The sequence below is a fragment of the Girardinichthys multiradiatus genome, chromosome 6 (genome assembly GCF_021462225.1).
Source record: "Girardinichthys multiradiatus isolate DD_20200921_A chromosome 6, DD_fGirMul_XY1, whole genome shotgun sequence".
NCBI lineage: Eukaryota > Metazoa > Chordata > Actinopteri > Cyprinodontiformes > Goodeidae > Girardinichthys > Girardinichthys multiradiatus.
In genome coordinates this window covers 8,916,869-8,940,851 of record NC_061799.1, presented here as the reverse complement: position 1 = coordinate 8,940,851, position 23,983 = coordinate 8,916,869, and the positions used below count along the sequence as shown (strand labels likewise).

Genomic DNA, 23,983 nt, shown 5'->3' with positions numbered 1-23,983 from the left:
TGTTGCCAACATCGATTCCAATGGGGAAGACTTCCTTCATGTGGTACTTCCTCCTGGAGACATAACCATGAGTGAATGAATTTCCCTGAACATAGACATCAGTCGGAATGAGTCATATTCTATTTATGATGCCCATAATCAGTGACTTACATCACACCAAACTGCATTTGTTTTGAACAATTTCAAATGTACTGAAATTGTGTCTCTGTGTAGGAATCTATCATTAATAATTGAACAGGAAGGCAGCAGTAGTTTGTCTTTGTGAGAATAAGTAGTATAGATTTATCTCTGCCATTAATGGAAATTTTATGTCACTTTTCATCATAATCAACATTGCTCAAAATCTAAGAGCCTTCTTTCTGCTGATTCTCATGTCATGTCACTTTTGTCTCCATGCCAATCAAGCTCACTCCGTTTGAGCCTAACATTTGAAAACTTCCCCTATTTAAAACTAAAACTCATTCCAAACAGATGGTATGAGTTGGCCTGGGTAATTATTGCCAAGCGAAATGTGGCCCTCGTGGACCTTGACTGAAATGAGCAGAGAGCGCAGCTGGATTGGGTAAAAAGCTCAGTTTCTCATAGAGTAAGAACATGATGAGGAAACATTTGACCCGCAGGGGCTATGCAGCTGATCAGTGTGGGATTTTTAGATTCATCATGCAATCAAATAATGTTGCAAGTCTGAAAAGTCTGAATTTCTGTCCTAAATTGTGTTTTCATCAGTTTATCATTTGTTAATCACATTATTTTCTCAGTGATAACACTAATTAATAAACATTTGCCTTTCTATAATGAGAGAATAAATTATTGTAGATTATTCCCAGTAGGATTCTCTGTGCTGATCTCTTTCTCACCTACTGCCAAGCTGCAGGTTTATAATTTTTAGCATGAGTTACATGTTTTTTTACAGGAAGCAAGGAGGTTACATATTTCAGAAATATTGGCCTTGGCCTGCTGCTGGATTATATAACTAAAACTGGAGTTGATCAAACAATGCCACAGTCCTTATTTGCTACCTTAGCTATCCATCTTCAAAAATAAACAAATGCCCACATTTCTGCTTTCCACTGGGGATACAAATGATACATAAGCCCCACACTGAAAAATGTAGTTGCTATGTTATTTGAGAAGAATTACCACTTTATAATAACAAATTATAAATTATAATTTATATACCAGTTTATAATAACAAATAGACCTCAGATTTGGGCAAATACAAAAAATACCTACACTTTGAAGTACAGGAAAAGAAGGAAAGGGAAGGTCCTAGAAGTATACTGTTTTTTTTTTTTTTTGGCAGCATAATGGGGCCAATTCATACATTTTGCAGGAAACGCATAAAAGAGTTGGTGACAAACACATTCACTGCTCCACATCCAGTTAGAGACTTTGTCAGACTCTACATGTTTTGCTAGCTGCAAGAATTAGTAGGAGATAATAACCTTCTTGCATGAGTGCTTTTCAGTGCGATGCTAACAGCTGAAGTGCAGTATCAAGGCTAAAAATTACAGGATGATTCTAAGCTGTCCTTCACTGCAGATATCCTCTGCCTAACAAGTCCAGCTCCTCCAGTCTTATTAAGATGATTGGCTGTTGATTTAAAGTGTAAGGTCTTGACATAGACTCCCAGTTCATAATGTTAAAATGTTTTATGCACAACATATTTTAGGTAATTAGACTGAGTATAGCTGTTTTGTAAGTTGCTCCTTGTGCTAATCAGATACAATTTCTAAACAAAAGCTTTTGTAACAAATGTTACTAGTTTATGATGGCTGAGCTGTGTTTGTGGACCTCACTTAATGGCTGTTGTGTCCTGGGATAGGGACCAGTCTGTTCATAACTCTGACCCGGATTAAGTGAAAATAGAACATGGTTGAATGGACTTCTTGCTCATGCAGATTTACCTCTGTAGTCATGGAACCAGACAAACATGCATGATTAGCCATTATACCAATGACTCAAGGCAGAAGAGATGCCTGTATCAAAATGTATATCATAAAAAAGGCAACAAAGGACATATTTGAATTGTTTTATTGCTTTTATTGCTCCAACAGCATCACCCTCTCGCTGTCTGGCAATAAAAAAACGAAACTGATTTGACATTTGCGCTTACCAAACATTTTTATCAATATGCTGATGTCCGAATAATGAAAGATTTTTTTTGTGTTTTATTTTTACAGGATTAGTGTTTGCTTTCAATAGATCCATACAGTTAGTTTTCCATGTCTTTAACAGTTAGCCCAGATGATGATTGATTCCCAACATCTAGATTAAGTGGAGGCATACCACTGGCTGTATTTTAAGGCTTGAACACATGTTTTTTTTTCTTGGGTACAATTTCCTGCTACCTGAAGATGCCACGCTCATCTGTTCAAACAGTTAGATGTAAATATAAACACCAAGGGAAACCCCAGCCAACAAACCACTCAGGAAGGAGACTGATTCTGTTTCCAAAAGGTGAATGGATTTGGTGCATAATGTGTGAATTAACCCCCAAACAAAATGAAGGAATTGCTGTCCTCTGGCAAAGGTGTTACTCTTTGTGTACCTCATGATGGTGAAACCTCTGTTTGGCTTGGGGACATATTTACTAATGGCTTGGCACACAGAGTAAAGTTAATGTTTATTTGTTGGGGTTTTCATTTATTGCACCCAAATTATAGGTGGCAGAAATATTAACATCCAGTAAGAAATGTTGTGCATTGGGTCTGCTGAAAGATATGATAGAAAGGAGTGAGACAGATATTAATTGCCAAAGTATATGATTCTTAATTAAATAATAAGAATTAAACTCTCTTAACAAAACAAAACATTTTAGACTATGAGAACACAATCTCTCCACTATGACAGCATCATGATGGGGAAATTCTATCAGCAGAGACATGGAAGCTGGTTAGAGTTGATGGGACGATGGATGGAACTACCTGTTGGAGGCTGCAAGAGACATGAGCCAGCAGTGGACAGCAGGACAATGACTGTATAGAGATAATGGAATAGTTTAGATAAAAGCATATTCAAATTTTTGAATGGCTCAGTCGACGTCCAGACCTAAAATCGATTAAGAATCTTCGGCAAGACTTCTTTTCACATGCGTTTTTCATTCAACCTGACTGAGATTTAACTTTATTGCAATGAACAACATCCAACACCCTGAAGGACCTGCAGCTCTTTTTGCAGTGAAGAGTAAAAAGTATTGACTCAGGGGGGCCAACTAGAAATCCAGACTTCAGATTTTTTTTTTTTTTGTTAAACTTTTTCCTTCCACTTCATTGTGTTTGTCATAAAACCCCAGTAAAAATACATTCAAGCTTGTGCTTGTAATATGACCAAATGTGAAAGATTGATTACGGTATAAATACTTTTGCAAGGCACAACAAATGTGTACTGGAATTGCTGAATATCTGCAGTCCTGCTGAGCGTTGTGGGGGCCATTCGATGGGAAATAGAAAATGGGCCAGCAACAGTTGTGGCTGAATAACAAGACCAGACAACTGTGCTGAGAGCTTGTAGCCAGTGATTTATTAGTCTGTACAACAGGTCCTCCTGGAGTACCAGCCTTAGAAAATTGATTGACTCTGACCTCTGCCTATGTTTGAGTCTTTGGCAAAGTTTGCATGTAGGAGAGGGTTTTTGTGTGAAAGCAACTGTGATAGCCTCTTGGCTGTTGGTCATAATTTTCTTCATACTGCTTTCACAGACAGAATCCTTAAATGTTTTTGACATTTTGATTCTTTACATCCTTGATATGTTTCCTGGCCCATTGCTGCCTTGTATATTAATGTAGTACACAGCTTTGGAAGGTAAAATGTTTAACCTTCTTGAGATTTAGTGATTAAAATCCATTTTAATGCTCTGTGATGGAAAACCTGCAGGAGGAGACTCATTTTGTCGACCAGACAGATGGAGTGAGGGGATGATAGCACAAAGAATAAGAGTCACAGAAATGGTGGGATATGGAGATAATTAGCTCAGGGTATAAGGAGAGGAGGAGAATGGTGGAGAGGTCTAGGCAGGAATAATGAGAGGAATGATGAGACTGATCTCCTCTGATCAGAGGATGATTGCTGGGATTTAAATTAAGTGTACAGGTTCTGACCAACATGGTTTGACTGCAGTGTTGTGACAGGTTTTAATTCCCTACATTCACACATTCTGACCTAAAATGTGCTTCTTTTTCCTAACAGCCAGGAAAACATGTGCCCCTGCAGAGTTTGCCTGCTTAAATGGACAGTGTGTACCGGGACGGTGGCGCTGCGACGGGGAACCAGAGTGTCCAGATGGCTCCGATGAAGCAGAGGAGACATGCAGTGAGTCTTGTTTTCCTGCTTCAAAATCTCCAAACTGCCATTTAGAAAAGTTGCTGTCAGTCAAGCTCTACAACCTAGCAACATAGAGAGGTGTTGTAAAATTTCTACATGAAATAAGTAAAACTATTAGCTAATAAAAAAAGCAATTTTGAAAACTTTCATCCATCTTTGCTTTTGCAGTAAAACGTTTTAACTATGTTTTTGAATGATAGGTTTCATAAAAAGAAAGTTGGTAATTCTTTCATTAAATGTAGTGTGAGCTTTTTTAAACAGTTCTTCATGCTCTATTTACTGTAGTAGCAACATTAGTGCTAAATAAACTGATTCATTAATATTTTATATGTACTTCAGTACATTTAATATAGAGAGACTACCCTCCCCCCCGTGTATTAATGTATTCATCTTAGGTTGTCAAAAAGCTATATTTTGCTACAAATAATTATTACTTTAAAGATGCATTTACTTCAAAATCAAACCAAACCCTGCCATTTTCATCTCCCCCAGTTGATACCCAACTTACTTTGCACAGCACCACGCAGACATAGACGCTTAGACCCTCCCCTCCTCTCCCTGCAGAGACTCACCTGAACAATCATGGGTGAGAATCAAAGCATAGCGATGCTGGAAGTTTAAAACTCCATTAAATTGACAGGCATGTCTGGGGGCATATTCACAAAGAATCCTCTCAGAGAACTCCTATTTTAGGCTAAAAATTCTTGAGAGTGGTTCAGCTAGCTGCTGAGAGTGACTCTGAGCGAGGAGACAGCGATTCCTATCTTAGTGAGGTGTGGTTGACCCCGTTGCTAGGTGTGACGCTGTCTTTGAAGAGCTGTGATTGGTTGTTGCAAAAAAAAAAAAAAAAACATGCGCTCCTTGTTTTCAATGGAGAGAAAAAAAACTGATGATAGAATTTACATTCTGAAATGTGTAAATCATGATGATAAAACACACAGCATCAACATTTTTGAATGTAGCTTATTTACAACACTCGTCATTATTTTGATTTGCTTATTATTATGTTTGCTTGCCATGCTGGTCATTTTCATACTGTATCTATTTCATACTTGTTAGGTATTATTTAGTCAACTCAGAGGTAAGAACGATCATACAGTCATAGTTACTTGCAGCAAGGGTAGCCCACTTTGCAGTGAAAACTACAAAGTTTTGACACCCTATCTCTTTATTTATATACACAATTCAACAGACAGTTCAGACAGGGTGTGTGTGTGTGAGACAGAAAGGAGGCTGGTTCACACAGAGATAACAATGATCTCACACACACAGGGAGGAAGGCATAGTGCAGGTGCCTTGCAACACAAAGTTTTTACATGAGTGATAACAAGTTTTTGCACCCATCCAACAATACTAATATTAAAATTCAGCATTTTACTTAGATCCCCTTCTTATATTATGATGTTTAGTTTGGTAAAATGGGCTGCAAGGTGGCACTGTTGGTAGCACTGTTGCCTTGAAGCAGGCCCTGGGCTTGACTCCTGCCTGGGTGTCTTTCTGCATGGAGTTTGCATGTTCTCCCCGTGCATGCGTGGGTTCTCACCAGGTACTCCGACTTTCTCCTACAGTTCAAAAACATGATTGTTAGGTTAATTGGTCTCTCTAAATTGCCCTCAGGTGTGAATGAATGAGTGCGTGCATGGTTGTTTGTACTGTATGTCTCTGTGTTGCCCTGCGATGGATTGGCGACCTGTCCAGGGTCTACCCCGCGTCCCGCCCATAGACTGCTGGAGATGGGCACCAGCCCCCCCATGACCCACTATGGAAGAAGAGGTATAGAAGATGAATGAATAGTTTGGTAAAATGACCAAAACAAAATGGAGAAAAAAAGGTCCCTGAGCAGATAAATGCGTTGTTCCCTCTGCTTTCAGCAGCAGCCTGGAATGTGAGCAACTCTGGTACCTGCTACAAATACTTATTCACCTCATTTACACACACACAAACACACTCCCGTTTGTTGTCAGCTTCATTGGTCTCACACACACAGGCCCCAGTGGGGATGACTTGATTTCAAGATCAAGTAGGATCTCTATGGGAGGCTACTAATCAATTAATATATATATATATATATATTTTGTTTTTATTCATTATTTTTTTGGCTCCTGTTTGCTTGGTTTCCTCTTGAGGCGGCAGTTATTAGAGAGACCTGAAAGTACTGCACCAGTAAATGGTATGAAGAGATTTTAACTGCCTGAATTTGAAATGCATCATTTATATCCAGAAAATTTCAGCTATTTTATATATGATGCGTAATATTAGTTAATTTCGATTCTTTTTTTTGTAAGTCGTTTTGCGGACAAAGAAGAAAAAACTAGTTTTAGCAGTCAGCCAAACGGATGGTATTCGGACCTTGGTCACTGTTGCTTCAACTTTCCATACAGCTTCCTTCAAAACCTTCTTTATGGCATGATTGTTGGACCCGACAGTGAGCAGACAGCTCACTGCAGGGGGCAGGGATATCCTTCTTTTTAGAAATGCACATAAAACTTGTTCAGAATACCTGCATTTCATCTGTTGGTTTGTTATGGTGCGTTCAGACCGAACGCAATTTGAGCATCGAGGCATCCAACGCCTCAAGTTGGACATTTGTGCACTTTGAAGTCAGGCGCTCTAGACGTGTCTGACCAAAGTGTGGACAGACGTGTGTTAGGAGGAGCTACCCTTGGTTACATTCCTTTGCCGGTCTCTTGTGTACAATAGCAGATGCAATCGAGAGAGTGGCTTGGCTTTATTTGCTAAATAATGGCAGGACGGGCACAAACCACGACAATAATGCCCCTTTTCCACTGGCTCGTTTTAGGCACTGCGGCTTTGCTCCACTCGGGTGGGGGGTGGCAGGAGGAGCAGCGAGGAGAGATGCTGCTATTTGGACTGGTGAAGCTTCAGAGTTTGCCTGAAATAGTTACAATTTTATGAGGAAGTTTTTGTCTCAGCCATGGTAATTATGACACAGACTTTAAAGTGCAAAATTGCAGACTTTTGACTGTGGTTAAGTCAGTTTTAGGTTGGATATGCTCTGTGGATACAGAGGGACCTCTTCCTGTTTGATCTGAGGTTGACAGTCTGATTACAGACAGCTGCTCCCTACCTGCTCCCTCCTCTTGCAGATGCTGGTTCACGGTTACAGTCCATCAATAAATTTCCAAACCAAACACACTGTTTCATCGTGATATTGTTTTGTGGGAAATGTTTGTGCATCTGAACAGCTGATTTTATGTGTGATCAGCTGGTTTAGGATGTTACTAAATACAGCGCCCCCTACCCGCATGTAATTCAGAAACCTGATGTGTCTTTTTTCTTTTCTTTCAGCCTTCAGGCATGGTTTTTGATTAGTAAATAGTAAAATGGTCTTTCCCTCCTATGATAAAATATGTCACTATGTCACAAAGCTGAGCTTCTGATTGGTTGACGTGCCTCATTCAGTTTTCCTAGCATCTGCCGCTGTAAGTCTCAAAACGCACAGCACTCGACGCATCAAAATGCGCCGGGCCTGCGTGAAAATGCCGCATGACCTCTCGACACCCTGAAACCAGACGCCCCTGACGCTGAAATCGCGTTCGGTCTGAACCCACCATTAGACCAATGTGACAATCACTTTTGTCTCTAATTTCTTATTTTCCATTTCGATTTTCCATAATGCTACATTTTGAAATAGAAAATGTTCTATTAAAGGAGTGCCTGTTTAGTTTCAGTATAGCAAACAATCAGTCATCTAGAAACAATTGTGTTTTCTACAATATAATGGCGAACACAGTTAAAACCACATATTTACATACACTTTATAAAAAGACCTAATTTTTTTTCTTTTTTGTCTGACATTAAGTCAGAACAAACATTTCCTGTTTTAGGTCACTTAGAATTACCAAACCTTTTGTTTGCTATGTGTCAACTTCATGAGAGACATCCTTTTCTTTTCTAGATTTTCTTTTTATTACAAGTTAACTATTCCTTTAAACAATTTGAGAAAACTAAGATTAGATTTAATGGCTTTGCATACTTGTGATTAATTTGAGTAAGTTAGAGGTACATCTGTGAATACTAATCAAGCACATCTCAAATGATCTGGTTCCTTGTGTGGCATTATGGAGAAAAAAAAAATGGGAAAGATATAAGAAAGAAAATTGTGGAGCTCAACAGTTTTGGTTCTTATAGCGTACAATTTCCAGATGTCTGACGGTGCCACATCCATTGTCATTTTGAACTATTATTCACAGGCATAAACAGCCTGGAAATGTCCAGCCATCTTACCATTAAGAAAGGAGCCTCTGGTGAAGATGCTGGCTAAAGCTAAGAAGCCGTTCTTTATAAACATGAGCTGAAAGGCCACTCAGCAAATGAGAAGCCATTACTTTAAAAGCATAATGAAAAACAGATTATACATAAATATGCACAGGAGCAAAAACCTTAATTTTGCAGACATTTTTAATAAAACTGAAATTGAAGTGTTTGGCCATAATGTCTGTCATTGTATTAAGAGTAAAAAGGGAGAAGTTTACAAGCCTGAAAACAACATCCTAATTATGAAGTACAGAGTGGCAGCCTTGTGTTGTGTGAGGATTTTGCTACAGGAGAAACTGGTGCACAAAATACTTGACATCATTAGCCAAGAACATTATATGAAAATATTGAAGCAACATCTCTAGACATCAGCCCAAAACCTAATGCCTGGGCACAGGTTTTTCCTTCTAATGGACAATGACCCTAATCTTACCACCAAAATAGTTAAAAGGTGGATTAAGGACAACAAAGACAATGTTTTGAAGTGTCCATCACAAAACCTTGATCTCAGTCCCATGAAGACTTTTTAACCAAGTTTAAATGTATGTAAAACGTCAATTGTGTTTGTGTGAATATGTAAATACCCTGATTATTGATAAAGATGTAGTTTGTGTTTATGTAGTGGTAATTGGTAAATAGGTTGCATCCATAGTTTTTCTACCCTCTTTTCACTGCATTGTTTTGTTTTTCTAAGCATCAACTTTGTTCAGATTAGGCAAGTTGGTTGCCATTCTGTTGATGCTCCTGATAATGATACATTCAAGTCTACTACTACAGTTCTAGCCGAAATAATTGAAGTTTGCATCCTTAAACCCCTGAAAGTGTTTCTTGTGTAACTGAGTGGAAAACGAAATGGTTCAAATGAATCTTTCAGAGGATTGCTATTCACGTTTTATAACATTTTATTGGCTGTGGATGTGATGGTGTGTTTTTTAAATAATGTAGCAGCCAAACAAAATCCCTAATGCGTCCTGCAGAATTGAAGGAGGTAGACATAAAAAGACTTTGGAAGGACATCATGTTTATGTTGGAAATCCAATTAAAGATAAATGAAGGAGGGATTCATATCTTGGCTGCAGAATAAAGACATTGTTTGAAAGAAATCCATTTAAATGGAAATCTCATATGTTGTCACTTGATGCTTTCAATTACAAAAGTTTGAATTCCAGAAATCAAGATTTAGCAAAAAAAAAAAAAAAATCAGTTCAGTCCAGCATAGCTTGTCAGAAACAGAGGTTTTGTTTTTGGTTTTTTGCCGGAGACCGGCCTTTCAGTTGGTTTTCAGAAGGCCACATGGAGGTCTGGTTTCACATAAAAGAGCAGCTTGGGCATTAGTAGTTCTAACCCAGCTGCCTCTGGGTGTCTTGCAAACAGCTTCACATGAAATGACAGCATCAACTAAACGAGGGATTCCTAATGACATCTTCATCACCGCTGTCTTTCTGCTCTTTGAGTGACTCCCGCTGTGACATAATCACACTAAAGAGGCAAGAGAATAAAGAGAAACTCAAGAGTGGTCAGTTTATAAATACATCTCGAATTAGAGTAACCAATATACTCTTAGTCACCTCTCATCATCTTTCATAAGGCGCATTTTTGTGCTTATCTTGTGGGATAATACACGTAATGATTTTAAATTAAATTAGGACTTTAAAACAACAGTCATTAAGCCTTTTGCTTGGTATCAACATTTTGTACAACTCTCAAAAGTTGAACAAAAAACTGGTATTAGACACAATGTGCATACATCTGAAACATAATCTGAAATTAATTACTTATCATCTGTAGGCACAGATTTTCATGGTGCGGTGAGTTTTTATTTGTTTATATTAATGGACATAAAAGCAAAAAAAAAAAAATGACTAGCTTAACAGAACAATGATTATGTCCAGTTCAACATAATTATGATTATATTCAACATATAAATGACTGAAAAGGCTCAAAATGTTACCAACAATATTAATAAAATGGTATGATACCTGAGGAAAATTTGTTCCTACTGTTTTTAAAATATATATTAAAGCTATAAAATTTTTATATTTTCATTACGATTTTTAAATACATAAATATACTCAAAAATGTTGAAAAAAAACCCATCTGATTAATTTACTATTGGTTCTCAAGAAATCATTGCACAGAGCATTATATATTTTTCCATTCTGTTTTTTATACAGCAACATAAGTGTATCAAGCAGATATTAGATGGTTTGGGATCCAGGCTGCAGATTGCAAGCCTGCAATCTGCTGCTTGACAGACCAACCACTTCACTCTTGCTAACTGTGTTTTCTTTAAGCTTTACCTTAAAAAGAGTGATGTGAGGAGTTGTTTCAGTTTCCACACCCGTTTCTGTTTTTCATTAATGGAAATATTTCCAAACAGCCAAATGTACCCTTTTTGATAAACAAAGGAAAAGTGAAACACAGACACCATGCATATTACTCTGTGCAGGCAGAATAGATACTGGTGACTTTACTTTTCTTGCATTTCATTAAAAGTAGTTTAAGTCATAGGAGTCATAACTTTCTAAATCCTTTGTATACCTTTATATCAGTAACCAGCCGAATGAGCAGTCAAATGGAAGAATCCAGCTGAGAACAAAAAGAAGCAGTGAATGTTTATACTGAGGCAGGGTGGAGAAATGACAGGTAAACCAGATTAGCTAATAAGAGGAAATGAGTTGCAGCTGAGGCAGAGAAGAAGGCAGTGCAACTGAAGGAAGGAGACTAATTAACCCGAAAGGAGCTGAACAGAAATCCAAACAATCCCAGGGAAGGATATAACCGGAACAAATTCTAGATGTAAAAAGAAGACTAGTATAAAACAGAAAAGAAAGAACAGATAATGAATAATAAGCATAGAGAAATAATAAACTTCAGAAAACAAGACCTAAGGAACAAAATAAACAGCAAAGAAATAATCAAAATATACTTAGCAGAAAATCTAACCACAAACACATCAGGATCAGGACTGTATTGCTCTCATCAAAGCCTTTTTGTGATATTTTTATGGTAAAGTTAAAATATTTTAGTCTATGTTCTTAGATACAGGTTAAAGTGATCACACTGCTCGGAATTAATCATTCACCAATTTTAAGTTTGAATGGAGCAGAAGCACTGCAGCAGCAGCTGCTGAGTAAGTAAATAATCTGAATGGCCTTTTTAGGTGTTATAACATCTCTCACTCCCTGTAAATCAAGTAAAATGCTGCAGAAAATTTGCACCACCTTGTACAACAGGGGTTGGACAATGAAACTGACACACCTGTCATTTTAGTGTGGGAGGTTTCATGGCTAAATTGGACCAGCCTGGTAGCCAGTCTTCATTGATTGCACATTGCACCAGTAAGAGCAGAGTGTGAAGGTTCAATTAGCAGGGTAAGAGCACAATTTTGCTCAAAATATTGAAATGCACACAACATTATGGGTGACATACCAGAGTTCAAAAGAGGACAAATTGTTGGTGCACGTCTTGCACATCTGTGACCAAGACAGCAAGTCTTTGTGATGTATCAAGAGCCACAGTATCCAGGGTAATGTCAGCATACCACCAAGAAGGACAAACCACATCCAACAAGATTAACTGTGGACGCAAGAGGAAGCTGTCTGAAAGGGATGTTCGGGTGCTAACCCGGATTGTATCCAAAAAACATAAAACCACGGCAGCCCAAATCACGGCAGAATTAAATGTGCACCTCAACTCTCCTGTTTCCATCAGAACTGTCCATCCGGAGCTCCACAGGGTCAATATACACGGCCGGGCTGCTATAGCCAAACCTTTGGTCACTCATGCCAATGCCAAACGTCGGTTTCAATGGTGCAAGGATCGCAAATCTTGGGCTGTGGACAATGTGAAACATGTATTGATCTCTGATGAGTCCACCTTTACTGTTTTCCCCACATCCTGGAGAGCTACGGTATGGAGAAGCCCCAAAGAAGCGTACCACCCAGACTGTTGCATGTCCAGAGTGAAGCATGGGCGTGGATCTGTGATGGTTTGGGCTGCCATATCATGGCATTCCCTTGGCCCAATACTTGTGCTAGATGGGCACTGCCAAGGACTACCGAACCATTCTTGAGGACCATGTGCATCCATTGGTTCAATCATCGTATCCTGAAGGCGGTGCCGTGTATCAGGATGACAATGCACCAATACACACAGCAAGACTGGTGAAAGATTGGTTTGATGAACATGAAAGTGAAGTTGAACATCTCCCATGGCCTGCACAGTCACAAGATCTAAATATTATTGAGCGACTTTGGGGTGTTTTGGAGGAGCGAGTCAGGAAACGTTTTCCTCCACCAGTATCACGTAGTGACCTGACCACTATCCTGCAAGAAGAATGGCTTAAAATCCCTCTGACCACTGTGCAGGTCTTGTATATGTCATTCCCAAGACGAATTGACGCTGTATTGGCCGCAAAAGGAGGCCCTACACCATACTAATACATTATTGTGGTCTAAAACCAGGTGTTTCAGTTACATTGTCTAACCCCTGTATATAGAGGCTGCTCAGACTTACCAGTGTAACACAGCAACATGCGAATGCACATAGGTGTTATGCAGTCTGTGTCTGTGGCAATGAAGCTCCCATTTGTGGAAACGGTGTCCCGTTAACTGTCCTCTAGCTAAACCTGACTGGACACTCTTTAAATTGGCTTATTAAATGAAATAACCTAGACAGTACAAACTGGCAAACATTTGTCTGAATTCAAAGTGGCACTATCCTGGACTAATCTATTGTGCAGTATTCCATCTTTCTAAACCTCCAAAAAATGATATTGAAAAATGTTTTTATCAGGTAAATACTTTAAAAGGAGATGACTTTATTGTGAGTTATAAGTTTGAGCTTTTGACCCCGGGAGAATGTACACTTCAGATATTAAATCTTGGCTGGGTGGTTAGGTATATTTTTCCCCCCACTTTGCTCCCTTTTTTTATAACCTATTCAGGCATCCATGGCCACAGGTGTAGTGCAAAGTGCAGCCCCAGGCATGCAGAGAGAACTTCTACAAACATTTGTTAAAGAATTGAACTCTTTTAGGAGTTCAGGGATTTCCACCATGGGACCTGATAGGATGCCACCTGGGAATAAGTCAATTTTTTAAATTCCCAATTTTACAAATCATTAACATTCCACAGTCAACTGTTAGTAGTATAATAACAAAGTGGAAGTGGTTGAGAAAGACAGCAGCTCAAACATTATGTGGTCTCCAGACACTGTGGTGCAGAGGTTACCAGGTCAGTCACTTAAGACCTGCAAACATCATGCGGCCAATAAATTAGCTAAAGAACAGTACAGAGATAGCTTCATAGAATAAGTCTTCATGTCCCAACAGCTGCATCCAAGCCTTACATCAACAAGTACAATGCAAAGCAACCAATGCAGTGGTGTAAAACACGCTTCACCATACCATCACTATTATTACTGGTATCCAGAGGAGTGAAGAGGTTTTCTCTGGAATGATGTGCCATACCTCCCAATCTAATAATCCATTGGACAAGTCAAGGTTTGGCAGTTGCAAGAAGAACAGCACTTTCCTGACTGCATTGTGTAAAGTGCCAAATAAACTATGATGTGGGGTGTTTTTTTTCTCCAGCTGGGCTTGCCCTATTAGTTCCACCGAAATTAACTATTAATGCTTCTGCATAAACATTTGGACAATTTCATGTTCCCAACTCATTAGGTAAAGTTTAGGGATAGCCCCTTCCTATCCCAACATGCCTGTGCACCAGTGCACAAAGCAAGGCTCATAAAGACATGGATGAGCAAGTTTGGTGTAGAAGAACTTAACTGGCCTAAAGTCCTGATCTCAACTTGTTCAAAAGCTTTGGGATAAAGTAGGACGGAGACTGGGTGCCAGGCCTTCTCGTCTAACATTAGCGTAGGATCTCACAAATGTGCTTCTGGAAAAAGAGTGAAAAAGTTGCATAAATACAAAGCTTGTGAAAAATCATCCCAGAACAACTGAAGATATTTCAGGGGTGAACCACATCATATGAAAACCCTAAAGTTTGAGTGCAGTGTCACTCAAGTTCATGTGTGTTTGAAGGCAGATGAATACTTTTAGCAGAGGAGAGCATCTCCTTATTCCAAGGTTGCATTTATCAAATGCATTTTCTTGCATCCAAACCAGCCTGGATGTGACTGGTCAGAGGTACAAAAGAAGGTTTATGCCTATAGATGTGGAGTATTTTACACATACTCTCTCTGCACATTGTATTTTATTTAACATGTGCTGTTATGGTAATCAATAATTTGTGATTGACTGATGACCTGACATGGGTGAACCCCACCTCTTACTCAATTACCACCAGCTATAGAACATACCCACCTGTCCTCCCTCCGCAACCCTGAAAGGATAAGCGGGTATAGACAATAGATGGATGGATGGTAATTATTAATTTTCCACTGCTAATGAAATAAAATGTGTTGTGCACCATGACACACTGTTATTCTTTTTCTTTTCTTGCAGTACCCAAACATACACTACAAACAATCATGCTTGCACACACATTGCGGAGACATTTTGAACTTTGTTCTGCAGACATCTGTGCCAGAGTCATTCTGCCTCACTGATTGGATTCCCAATTACATGCTAGAGTAGCACTGCTCTGCTGATTTCAAATCCGGGGCACACGGAACAAGTAACTCACAAGCAGTGAAAATTGAATGATTCTTTGGAGAAACATGTGAAGTGCCAGCGCTCCTGGTTTTCAAATTAGATTAGCGTGTAATCAAGGAGGAAGTGGGCCACTGCAGCCAGCTGTGCAGAAGCTCCTCTGCTCCCACAATGCTGGAGTGACAGTTTCAAGGATTTAAGAGTGAGATGGGATGGTGGCTACATGATGCTTTCTGACAAAATTAATAAATTCAGCTCAACTCTGTGTCAGTTGGTCCTCTGGGATTTTAAAGACATTTCAATGAGTTGACAGCCAAGAGTGAAGTTCAGTGTTTTCCAGTTCCTTCAGGAGTCTTCATTTATTCAAATGAATAAAATTACAAAAAATGGACCATTAAGAAAGAAAAGGCAGTTCCTTTGAGATTCAGCGTGTTCCGCTTTTAATGTCATTTGTCATGTGTTATATAATTTAGGGTGAACTATAAGTTTTTAGATTATTAAAGTTTCCTCATAAGCCTAGAAAATATTGACTTTCAGTTCCTGTTGGGATTTTTCTGCAGGAGTTAACTCTGAAGTCAAGGCCTTATGTTTACTTTGGTTTTTGTATTTCAAAACATTATTTAACCAGGAAGTAGAAATCTCCTGAGATTTCAACAGTGTTTGATGCACAATGCATACATTATAGCTAAATCAATTCAAAAAGTTATATTTCAGGAGGTTTATGTTAATTTGTAATTTATAAATTTTTGATTATTGATTATAGCTAATAAAAAACTTCAGTCTCGGAAAATTAGAATAAAACCAATAATTATTTTAATACAGATATGTTTTGACCATGAGGGTAAACTACAAATGTTCATTTCTAAAGATGCACGCTGTTTACAGAGTGCTCTGTCTAGACAGAAGCCAGAGGGGTGGAATAAAAACATTCAGAGATATCTATAAGATAATGGCTGCAGTTAGTCACAGCTTCAAAGGCCATCACACAATTACATACCCAGGATGTGTGCTACAACTGTCACAATCCTTGACAGGACCCAAGATGCAGGCTGTGCAAAGAGGCCTGTGAAACCGTCCAACACATAACAGCTGGCTGTGCAAAGATGCTGACAGGAAAGGCATACATGGAATGCCATAACCAAGTGGGAGGAATAGTGTAGAGGAACATCTGTACTGAGTATGGGCTAGAGCTCCCCCAGTCAGATTGAATGACAACACCAAGCGGTGGAGAATGATAGGACTAAGATCCAGTGGGACATCCACATTCAGATTGATGGCTGATGGCTAACCAACCAAACATTGTGTTGATGGACAAACCAGAAAATAGTGCAGTAATGACAGATGTAGCTATTCCAAGCGACAGTAACTCAAATGGAGGAAATGGACTGTGGAGAGTCAAGGCCTCAGGAATGCAAATGGTTATTAGTGCACTTGGAACTGGACTCTCCAAATGGGGGGTTTTCAAATGACGTTGCGGTCTTGTGACCGCACTTCGCAATTGCCATCTTGGGTGGCAGCTACAGCCTAGCCTGTTTTTGTAGTATTAGTGGGATCAGTGAAGCAAAACTCCGCACCATTCAATTTAACTATTGGGAAAATGTACTTAATTGTGGGTTGTGCTGCGCGTGGTGGTCAAGACCAATGTTCATTCTATCGTCTGCCAGCCGTGATAGAAAATCAGTCTGAGGAAACAAAAACACTGAGTACACAACGTCGACTGCTGTGGCATCCCTTACTGCCGGTGTCCACCACTGGGTTCGGGGATTGCTGCCACGACAGGCACCGCAGACCTTACGGCTACAGCTAAGAGTGGCAGCATCGACAATAGAGGCGGAGAACATAGTCCACTCTATGTTCTCCAACCTTCCCCAGAATCTGGTCAAAGCTCTCCCGGAGGTGAAAGTTGTATACATCCCTGGCTGAGGGCTCCGCCAGACGTTCCTAGCAAATCCTCACTATACGCTTGGGCCTGCCCAGTCTGTCTGGCTTCCACCTCTTCCAGCACATCCAACTCACTACCAGGTGGTGATCAATGGACAGCTCAGCCCCTCTCTTCACCTGAGTTTCCAAGATAAGCGGCTGAAAGTCGATCATCAACGTCCTGCCTAGGGTGTCCCAGTGCCAAGTGTACTGATGAACACCCTTATGCTTGAACATGGCATTCATTATGGACTGGCACAGAAGTCCATTAATGAAACACCACTCGGGCTCAGATCGTCATAAGCGGTCATTGATATACGACCGCCAGGCTTACCATGTGTGCACCATTCAAACTCTATTCTTGCCTGTCACTTTGCAGTGCTGACTAAACACAAGCTGGCAGGTCTTCATACCCGACATCTTGCTCATTAACTCAGGGTGCATGTAGTCTGAAGAAAATCAATTGAAGGATGTTGATTCCTCATGAGGAATGACTTAAATATTGTCTGTAAAACTGGTATGAGTGAGACAATGAAATTTACAACTACAGGTATTTCACAACGTCGACTGCTGTGGCTGAATCGGATATCCAGGGCGGATTATGACGGCTTGAACTTCACTCACGCCCGAGTGTGCAGTGCACATTTTGTGACAGGTAAATAAAAATGTTCGTCTACATTTATCGTCATAATATTCTAGAAAGTAGTTTGCTAAGACCATGAGCTGATCAATTGATTCTGAGCTGGGTGGCAGCACTCAGTGCTGTGACCTACTTCAGTAAGCAGCACTCACACCTTGACCAGCTGGATGTAGGCTGCAATTTACCTTTACTGTTATACTGTATTATCTATTAATATAACTATTATGTACTTATCCTATAAAAGGCAAAGTTGTACTTAGCATGGATTTTTGCCTATGTTGTGGCTATGAAAAAATAGTTTAATACTTGTCTAAAAATTATGTGCGGCCAATCGTCCGGATTTGCACTAAACAAACCAACATATGGATCCACCTTTTTGATGACCACACTTTCCTTGAGGTACATGGCCTTATCAAGAGGCTGTAACAACTCTAGATACTTATCCATGGTCAAAAAAGTATTCAGTGTTGCAATGTCGTGAAAAGCGTGAAGCCATACAGAGACACCCAAGGTGGCGGACTGGAGGTGGAAATGCCCAAGCGGACAGGGCAAGCAAAAAGTTTTATATTCATTATATTTATGATATATTTATAATATATAATATTCATATAAACTTTGTACAAAGATACCACAATTTTTCTTGTTTAGCAATAAAACTGACAATGAATGGTTTTGGAGTGGAGGTTCCCAGGTTGCAGACAAGTAACTATTACTAATAACTTCAGCACTAGTAAATCATAGCTGTGTCATAAGTCAAACCTGAATTTAGAATGCAGTTTAACAGAGCCACCATATTCATATTACAGTCACTGCGTGCCCAGCTACATGATTTGGTTTTAAGTTAGCAGAATTTATTTTCAATGAATATAGTCAGAGAATGACATAATAAAAAAATTATCTTTTGTTTTGACTACAGAAATACTTCATATTCCTCACATCTCTCTGTGCTAAGCTCTGGCACAGAATTAAAATATTTTGAGTATATATTCACCCAACTGCTTTAGTCTGCACATTATCTAGTTAGTGTGAAAAACGGTGTGCATGTTATTGGTCTGATGGACTAGAAACCTCACCAAGCAAAGTCTGAGGAGGTTTGCTAACAAATGAATGAAAAAAACAATCGATTACAGAGGTTTTATTTAGATAATGGAGTAACACTCAGGGAGCAAGCAGAGATAAAGCATTTAATATGCAGCAAAGTTTTTTTTTTGCCAACACACTAACAATAACAATTTTCCATCCTGTAGTCTCCAAGCAGCAAGTTGGTTCTGTATAATTCCTCACTTGAAATTCTACATTTCTCCTTTCTTTAAGGATTCCCTTTTGCTCTTAATTTTCCCCTTTGTGTTTCTCCTTTTTCATTTTCAACCTTTTTATTTTCATCTTTTTTTGTGAGGTTCTACATAGAGCTAAAATTTATTTCAGTGGATTTCAGTGTTATTTCCACTTTCAAAGATTCTTTCGTCTTCCCCTCTTTCATCTTTTTATGTTTTTGCGAACCTCAAGCAGCCCCTGTATTGTCATTCAAACATTACTCCTTCGTAAGCATTCATTTCAGTTCAGCATTTACATACTCATCTGTCAGTGGTTGACAGTTGTGTTTGGAAAGAAGCAAATTAGGTTTGACTGAAAAAGACAAGTTGCAGAACAAAGACACGACATTGCTGTTGCCAGCATAGAAGTAGTAGAACACATTTAGCATCTTGACTCAATATTTTCTTTTTGGTCTTGCTAATACAGAACTGCCTGATCAAATTGCTTGTCACCATGAAACTTTTCTATCTCCTTCATCGCTGCAGGACATTTTCCAGCGTATTATTTAAATACAGTACAGCTGTCAACACGATGGTGCCAAAACTGCAAGCATTAGTTCTCTCCTTCATATTGAAGTATTGTCTATTTGACATTTACCTGCAGTTGTTATTCAGCCCACAAATATCTACTGATGTTGAAACAGAGAGCACTGGCCATGTCAGTGCTTAGATCTGTTTTTTTTATAGAAGGGATCATGGTCTGGCTGCATCAGCCATCTTTACTTCTATCTTTTCCCAGACACAAAGCGACTCAAAGACTTCCACCTCCTGCCTTCCTAGTGTCAACCCATCAATGCTGCAAGGACTGTAACATTCTCAGGCAGAGGGTGAATGCATGCCTTTAATTACACATTTAGACGACTTCTAATGCAGATTTTATGTATACATTTTGTACTTTCTGGTCTATAGTTTGGTTAATACAGAAATAGTATAGCTGAAATGTTACTGTTCTTGTTTTGCACAGCTGGCCTGGTGTTGTAGCTCCCTTTTTAATTGAAGTTTGAGTTCTGGGTGAAAGGCCAGCATCTTGGCTTCAAACTATGTTTAAACCTAGAACTAATATCTACCCTGCAACTCAAATAACTTTTTTTTATTTATGTATTTTTTTTAATTATGCAAACAAAAAGAAGAACTTTGGTTGATGTGATTAATCAAATGATTGAAAAAAATAGCCGTTGATTGTCCTTTTCCACCAGGACGTTTGTAGAGATCTATGTAAGACTCCATTAGTGTCAAAAATGTCATCATCAAAGGCTGTTTTAGTGGTTCTGTGTTATGTTGTGTATTTATTTTCACCACAGAGACCAGTGTATATAATTGATACATTTTATATCTCAGTAGGTCTGTATGGTACATTCGGCAAAGGTCTACGGGTCCGGGACTCGAACCCGGGACGGCCACTTCGAGGACTGTAGCATCTATACATCGGTCGAGCACTTCTGATTAATCATTGACAGTGATGAAAACTGTTTTGATTTTTATGTACAGAAATGCAGCATTTGTGTAAAGGTACTTTAAAATTAAAATAAAAAATATTGAATTTGTGCTTTATGCTATGCTTCAAACAAAAAATTTGATTAAGTAGCAGAATCTTTTGGGAGCTTACTGTTGGTGGTGGATGAGGATTTTCCTGAAGAAGGTGGGAAATCCATAGTGTTTGGTAGTTTGATGATTTAGAGTGTGTTTCCTTATTTCTAGGCAGGTTGTGGTGGATTCATTGGTGTTGGAGGGTGGACAGGCAGGTGAGTGTAAGGTAAGTTGGTGAGCAGAGAAACCGACTGCTTTCAGAAGAAAGTTTCAAGGAGCAGTGAGGAGAGTAACTCTCCAATGATCCAGGGAATGAGGACCCTGATCTCCATTACGAAGAAATTAGAGATTGAGATTGGACTGGATCCTGATAAAGAGAAACGGGTGCGATGTGTGATGCAGAGATAGTGCGTGCTCACCATTTAGAGGGTCTATGAGTCCTCAACGCAATCGTCCAGGGTTTGATTCCTGACCCTGGGACATTTGCTGTCCATTTTTTGTCTATGTACTGTAAAATAAAGTCTGCTAGTGCCATAAAATAAAGGAGAAACAGACTCTGATAAGAGCAGGAAACGAGAGTGAATTTAGTGTGCAGGCCTAATTATCATGAGCATGAGCTAACAATCTGGCATCTTCCTTATTGCTCCTCTTTATACTCCTCCTGATTAGCCTTAACGAGCTGTGGCTGTGGTGCTCCACCTGCCAGTCACACACTGTAGAGAAGCGGTCAGAAAGACATACATAGAAACGTCACCACCTCCTGGTGATGACTCCAAGAAGTTGGGTTATTGACCCAGACTCATCGAAGAGTGTTTTTGAGTCGCTAGATTGAGTCGCTTGGTTTGGCAATTAGTTTAGCCAGGATGACAGGAGAAATTACAATAAAGAGCCCAATGTATTACCTGAGAGTGGATGGGTGAAGGAATGTACTGGGGCAACCCCTTAGTGGATCTGGTCCTTTTTGTTGGATTCGGCTCTCCAGATCCCAGGAGTGATCCCCAACAATGCAAGACTTGATGGAAGGTGATTTCTGATTCTTAGATGTTTTTCTTCTGAGGAGAATTGTTTGGAGAGTGCATCGTGTTTGATGTTCCTGGAACCTGGATGATAAGTTATGGAGTAGTTGAAATGGGAGAAAAACAAAGACCAAAACCACTAACGTGACTTTTGTTGCTTAGCTGATTTGAAATAGCCGAAGTTCCTATGATTCGTCCAAAAGATGATCAGTTGCTCGTGCCCTCCAGCCAATGTCTCCATTCTTAATGACAAGGAGTTCTTGATCTCAAAAGTCACAGTTCCTTTCTGGAGGAGAGAAACTTTTAGAAACAACCCCACAAGTATGGAGCTTACTGTCAAAAGGAGATCTTTGTGAGAGCACGGCTCCAACTTCTGTGCCCGAGGCGTCCACCTTGAGAGTGAATTGAGCAGATGGGTCAGGATGGACCAGGATTAGAGCTGTGAAGAATCTTTCTTTGAGTTCTGAAAAGGACCTGTCTGCTTCATGGCAGCTGTGGCCACAGTGTAGCTTACCACTGTCCGTGTGTGAATGTGTGTATGAATGGGTGAATGACTGAATTTAGTGTGAAGTGCTTTGGGGTCTCTGGAGACTTGATGAAGCGCTATACAAGTACAAGCCATTTACCATTTTTGGGGAGCAGAAGTGAGAGCAGGGAGACCCTAACCCAAATGAAGAAATTTGCAATGCCTAAGAAACCCAGGAGCTGTTTCCTAGTAATAGGAGTAAGCCATTCCTGACCTGCCTTTATCTTAGCAAGGTCTGCCTTCACCTGCCCACCCTCAAAAGTTATAAATTTCACATAAAACTCAGACTTTAAAGCTTTTAAAATTGCATGTTCTCCCCGTGCATGCGTGGGTTCTCACCGGGTACTCCGGCTTCCTCCCACAGTCCAAAAACATGCCTGTAAGGTTAATTGGTAACTCTAAAATTGCATTTAGGTGTATGAATGAGTGTGTGTATGGTTGTATGTGTGTTGCCCTGCGATGGACTGGCGACCTGTCCAGGGTGTACCCTGCCTCTCGCCCGTAGACTGCTGGAGATAGGCACCAGCTCCCCGTGACCCACTATGGAATAAGCGGTAGAAAATGACTGACTGACTGACAATTCTCTAAAAGCATCTGCAGGACCTGTGGATGTGGATTTCCTGGAGAAGGTAAACAATGGATGGTGTCAGAAGGAAGACAGGCTGGTGAGTGAAAGGTAAGTTTCTGAGTGGGGGAAGCAACTGCTTTCAGCAGAAAGTCCCAAGGAGCAGTGAACAGAATAACTGAGGTGATCTTGAGAAGATTTCTCCAATGACCATTGGAATGAGGAAGCTGATCACAAGGATGGAGCATGGACTGGATTCTGATAAGAAGCAGAAACAGGTTCAGGTAAGATCAGGAAATGGGAGAGCGAATAACATTTGGTGTGCAGGCCTGATTACCACGCTGCATGACCTAACAGTCTGGCATCTTCCTCATTAAATCTGCTCCTCTTTATGATCTTGCTGATTAGTCTTAATGAGCTGCAGCTGTGGTGCCCCACATGCCAGTCACACCCTGCAGAGAAGAGCTAAGAGACACACACACAAATATGCACCAACATGTACACAGCTCTGTGGAAAGCTGCAATGTAAGAGTTGGAAATAAAGCCAGACATCAGTGACATATATCAGCTTGTCATAAGTGTACTCATACTCTTACTCGTATTCATCGTCTTCAGCTTTATTTAGGACCAGGTTGTGGGGGCAGCAGACTTAGTAGAGATGCCTAGACACCTCATTTAGCTCCTCTGGGGGGAGCCCAAGGGCACCACGAGGTACAAGGTCGAAGGCCTTCTCCAGGTCCAGAAAACACACGTAGATCGGTTGGGCAAACTCCCATCAACGCTAGAGTATCCTTTAGAGGGTCTAGAGCTGGTCCAGTGTTCCACGGCTGGGACAAAAACCACACTGCTCCTCCTGAAGCTGAGGTTTGACTATCAGCTGGACTCTTCTCTCCAATATCCTGGCATAGGCCTTACCAGGCAGGCTGATGAGTGTGATCCCCCTGTAGTTGGAACACACCCTCTGGTACCCCTTTTTGTGAAGGGGGGCCACCACACCAGTCTGCCAGTCCAGAGGCACTGTCCCCGACCACCATGCAATGTGGAGGTGTGCCAACCACGACAGCCCCATAGTATCCAGAGACTTGAGGTACTCAGGACGGATCTCATCCACCGCAAGCTTTGCCACCATGGAGCTTTTTGACCACCTCGGTGTCTTCAGCCTGGGTGATGAACGAGTCCAGCTCCGAGTCCCCAGCCTCTTCTTTCACCAGGGAATGCATGACAGCAGGATTGAGGAGATCCTTGAAGTACTCCTTT

At 40.2% G+C, this 23,983-nt stretch overlaps 1 protein-coding gene across 4 annotated transcripts in view; it reads left to right on the top strand.

Moving 5' to 3' along the window:
- Positions 1-23,983, top strand: part of LOC124870090 (low-density lipoprotein receptor-related protein 8-like) — a 138,762-nt gene that overhangs the window by 36,864 nt on the left and 77,915 nt on the right. For all 4 annotated transcript variants that reach the window (XM_047368568.1, XM_047368569.1, XM_047368567.1 and 1 more), the window contains exon 3: positions 4,188-4,310. In XM_047368568.1, coding sequence (XP_047224524.1) covers positions 4,188-4,310 — 123 coding nt within the window. The remainder of the gene's footprint in view (positions 1-4,187; positions 4,311-23,983) is intronic.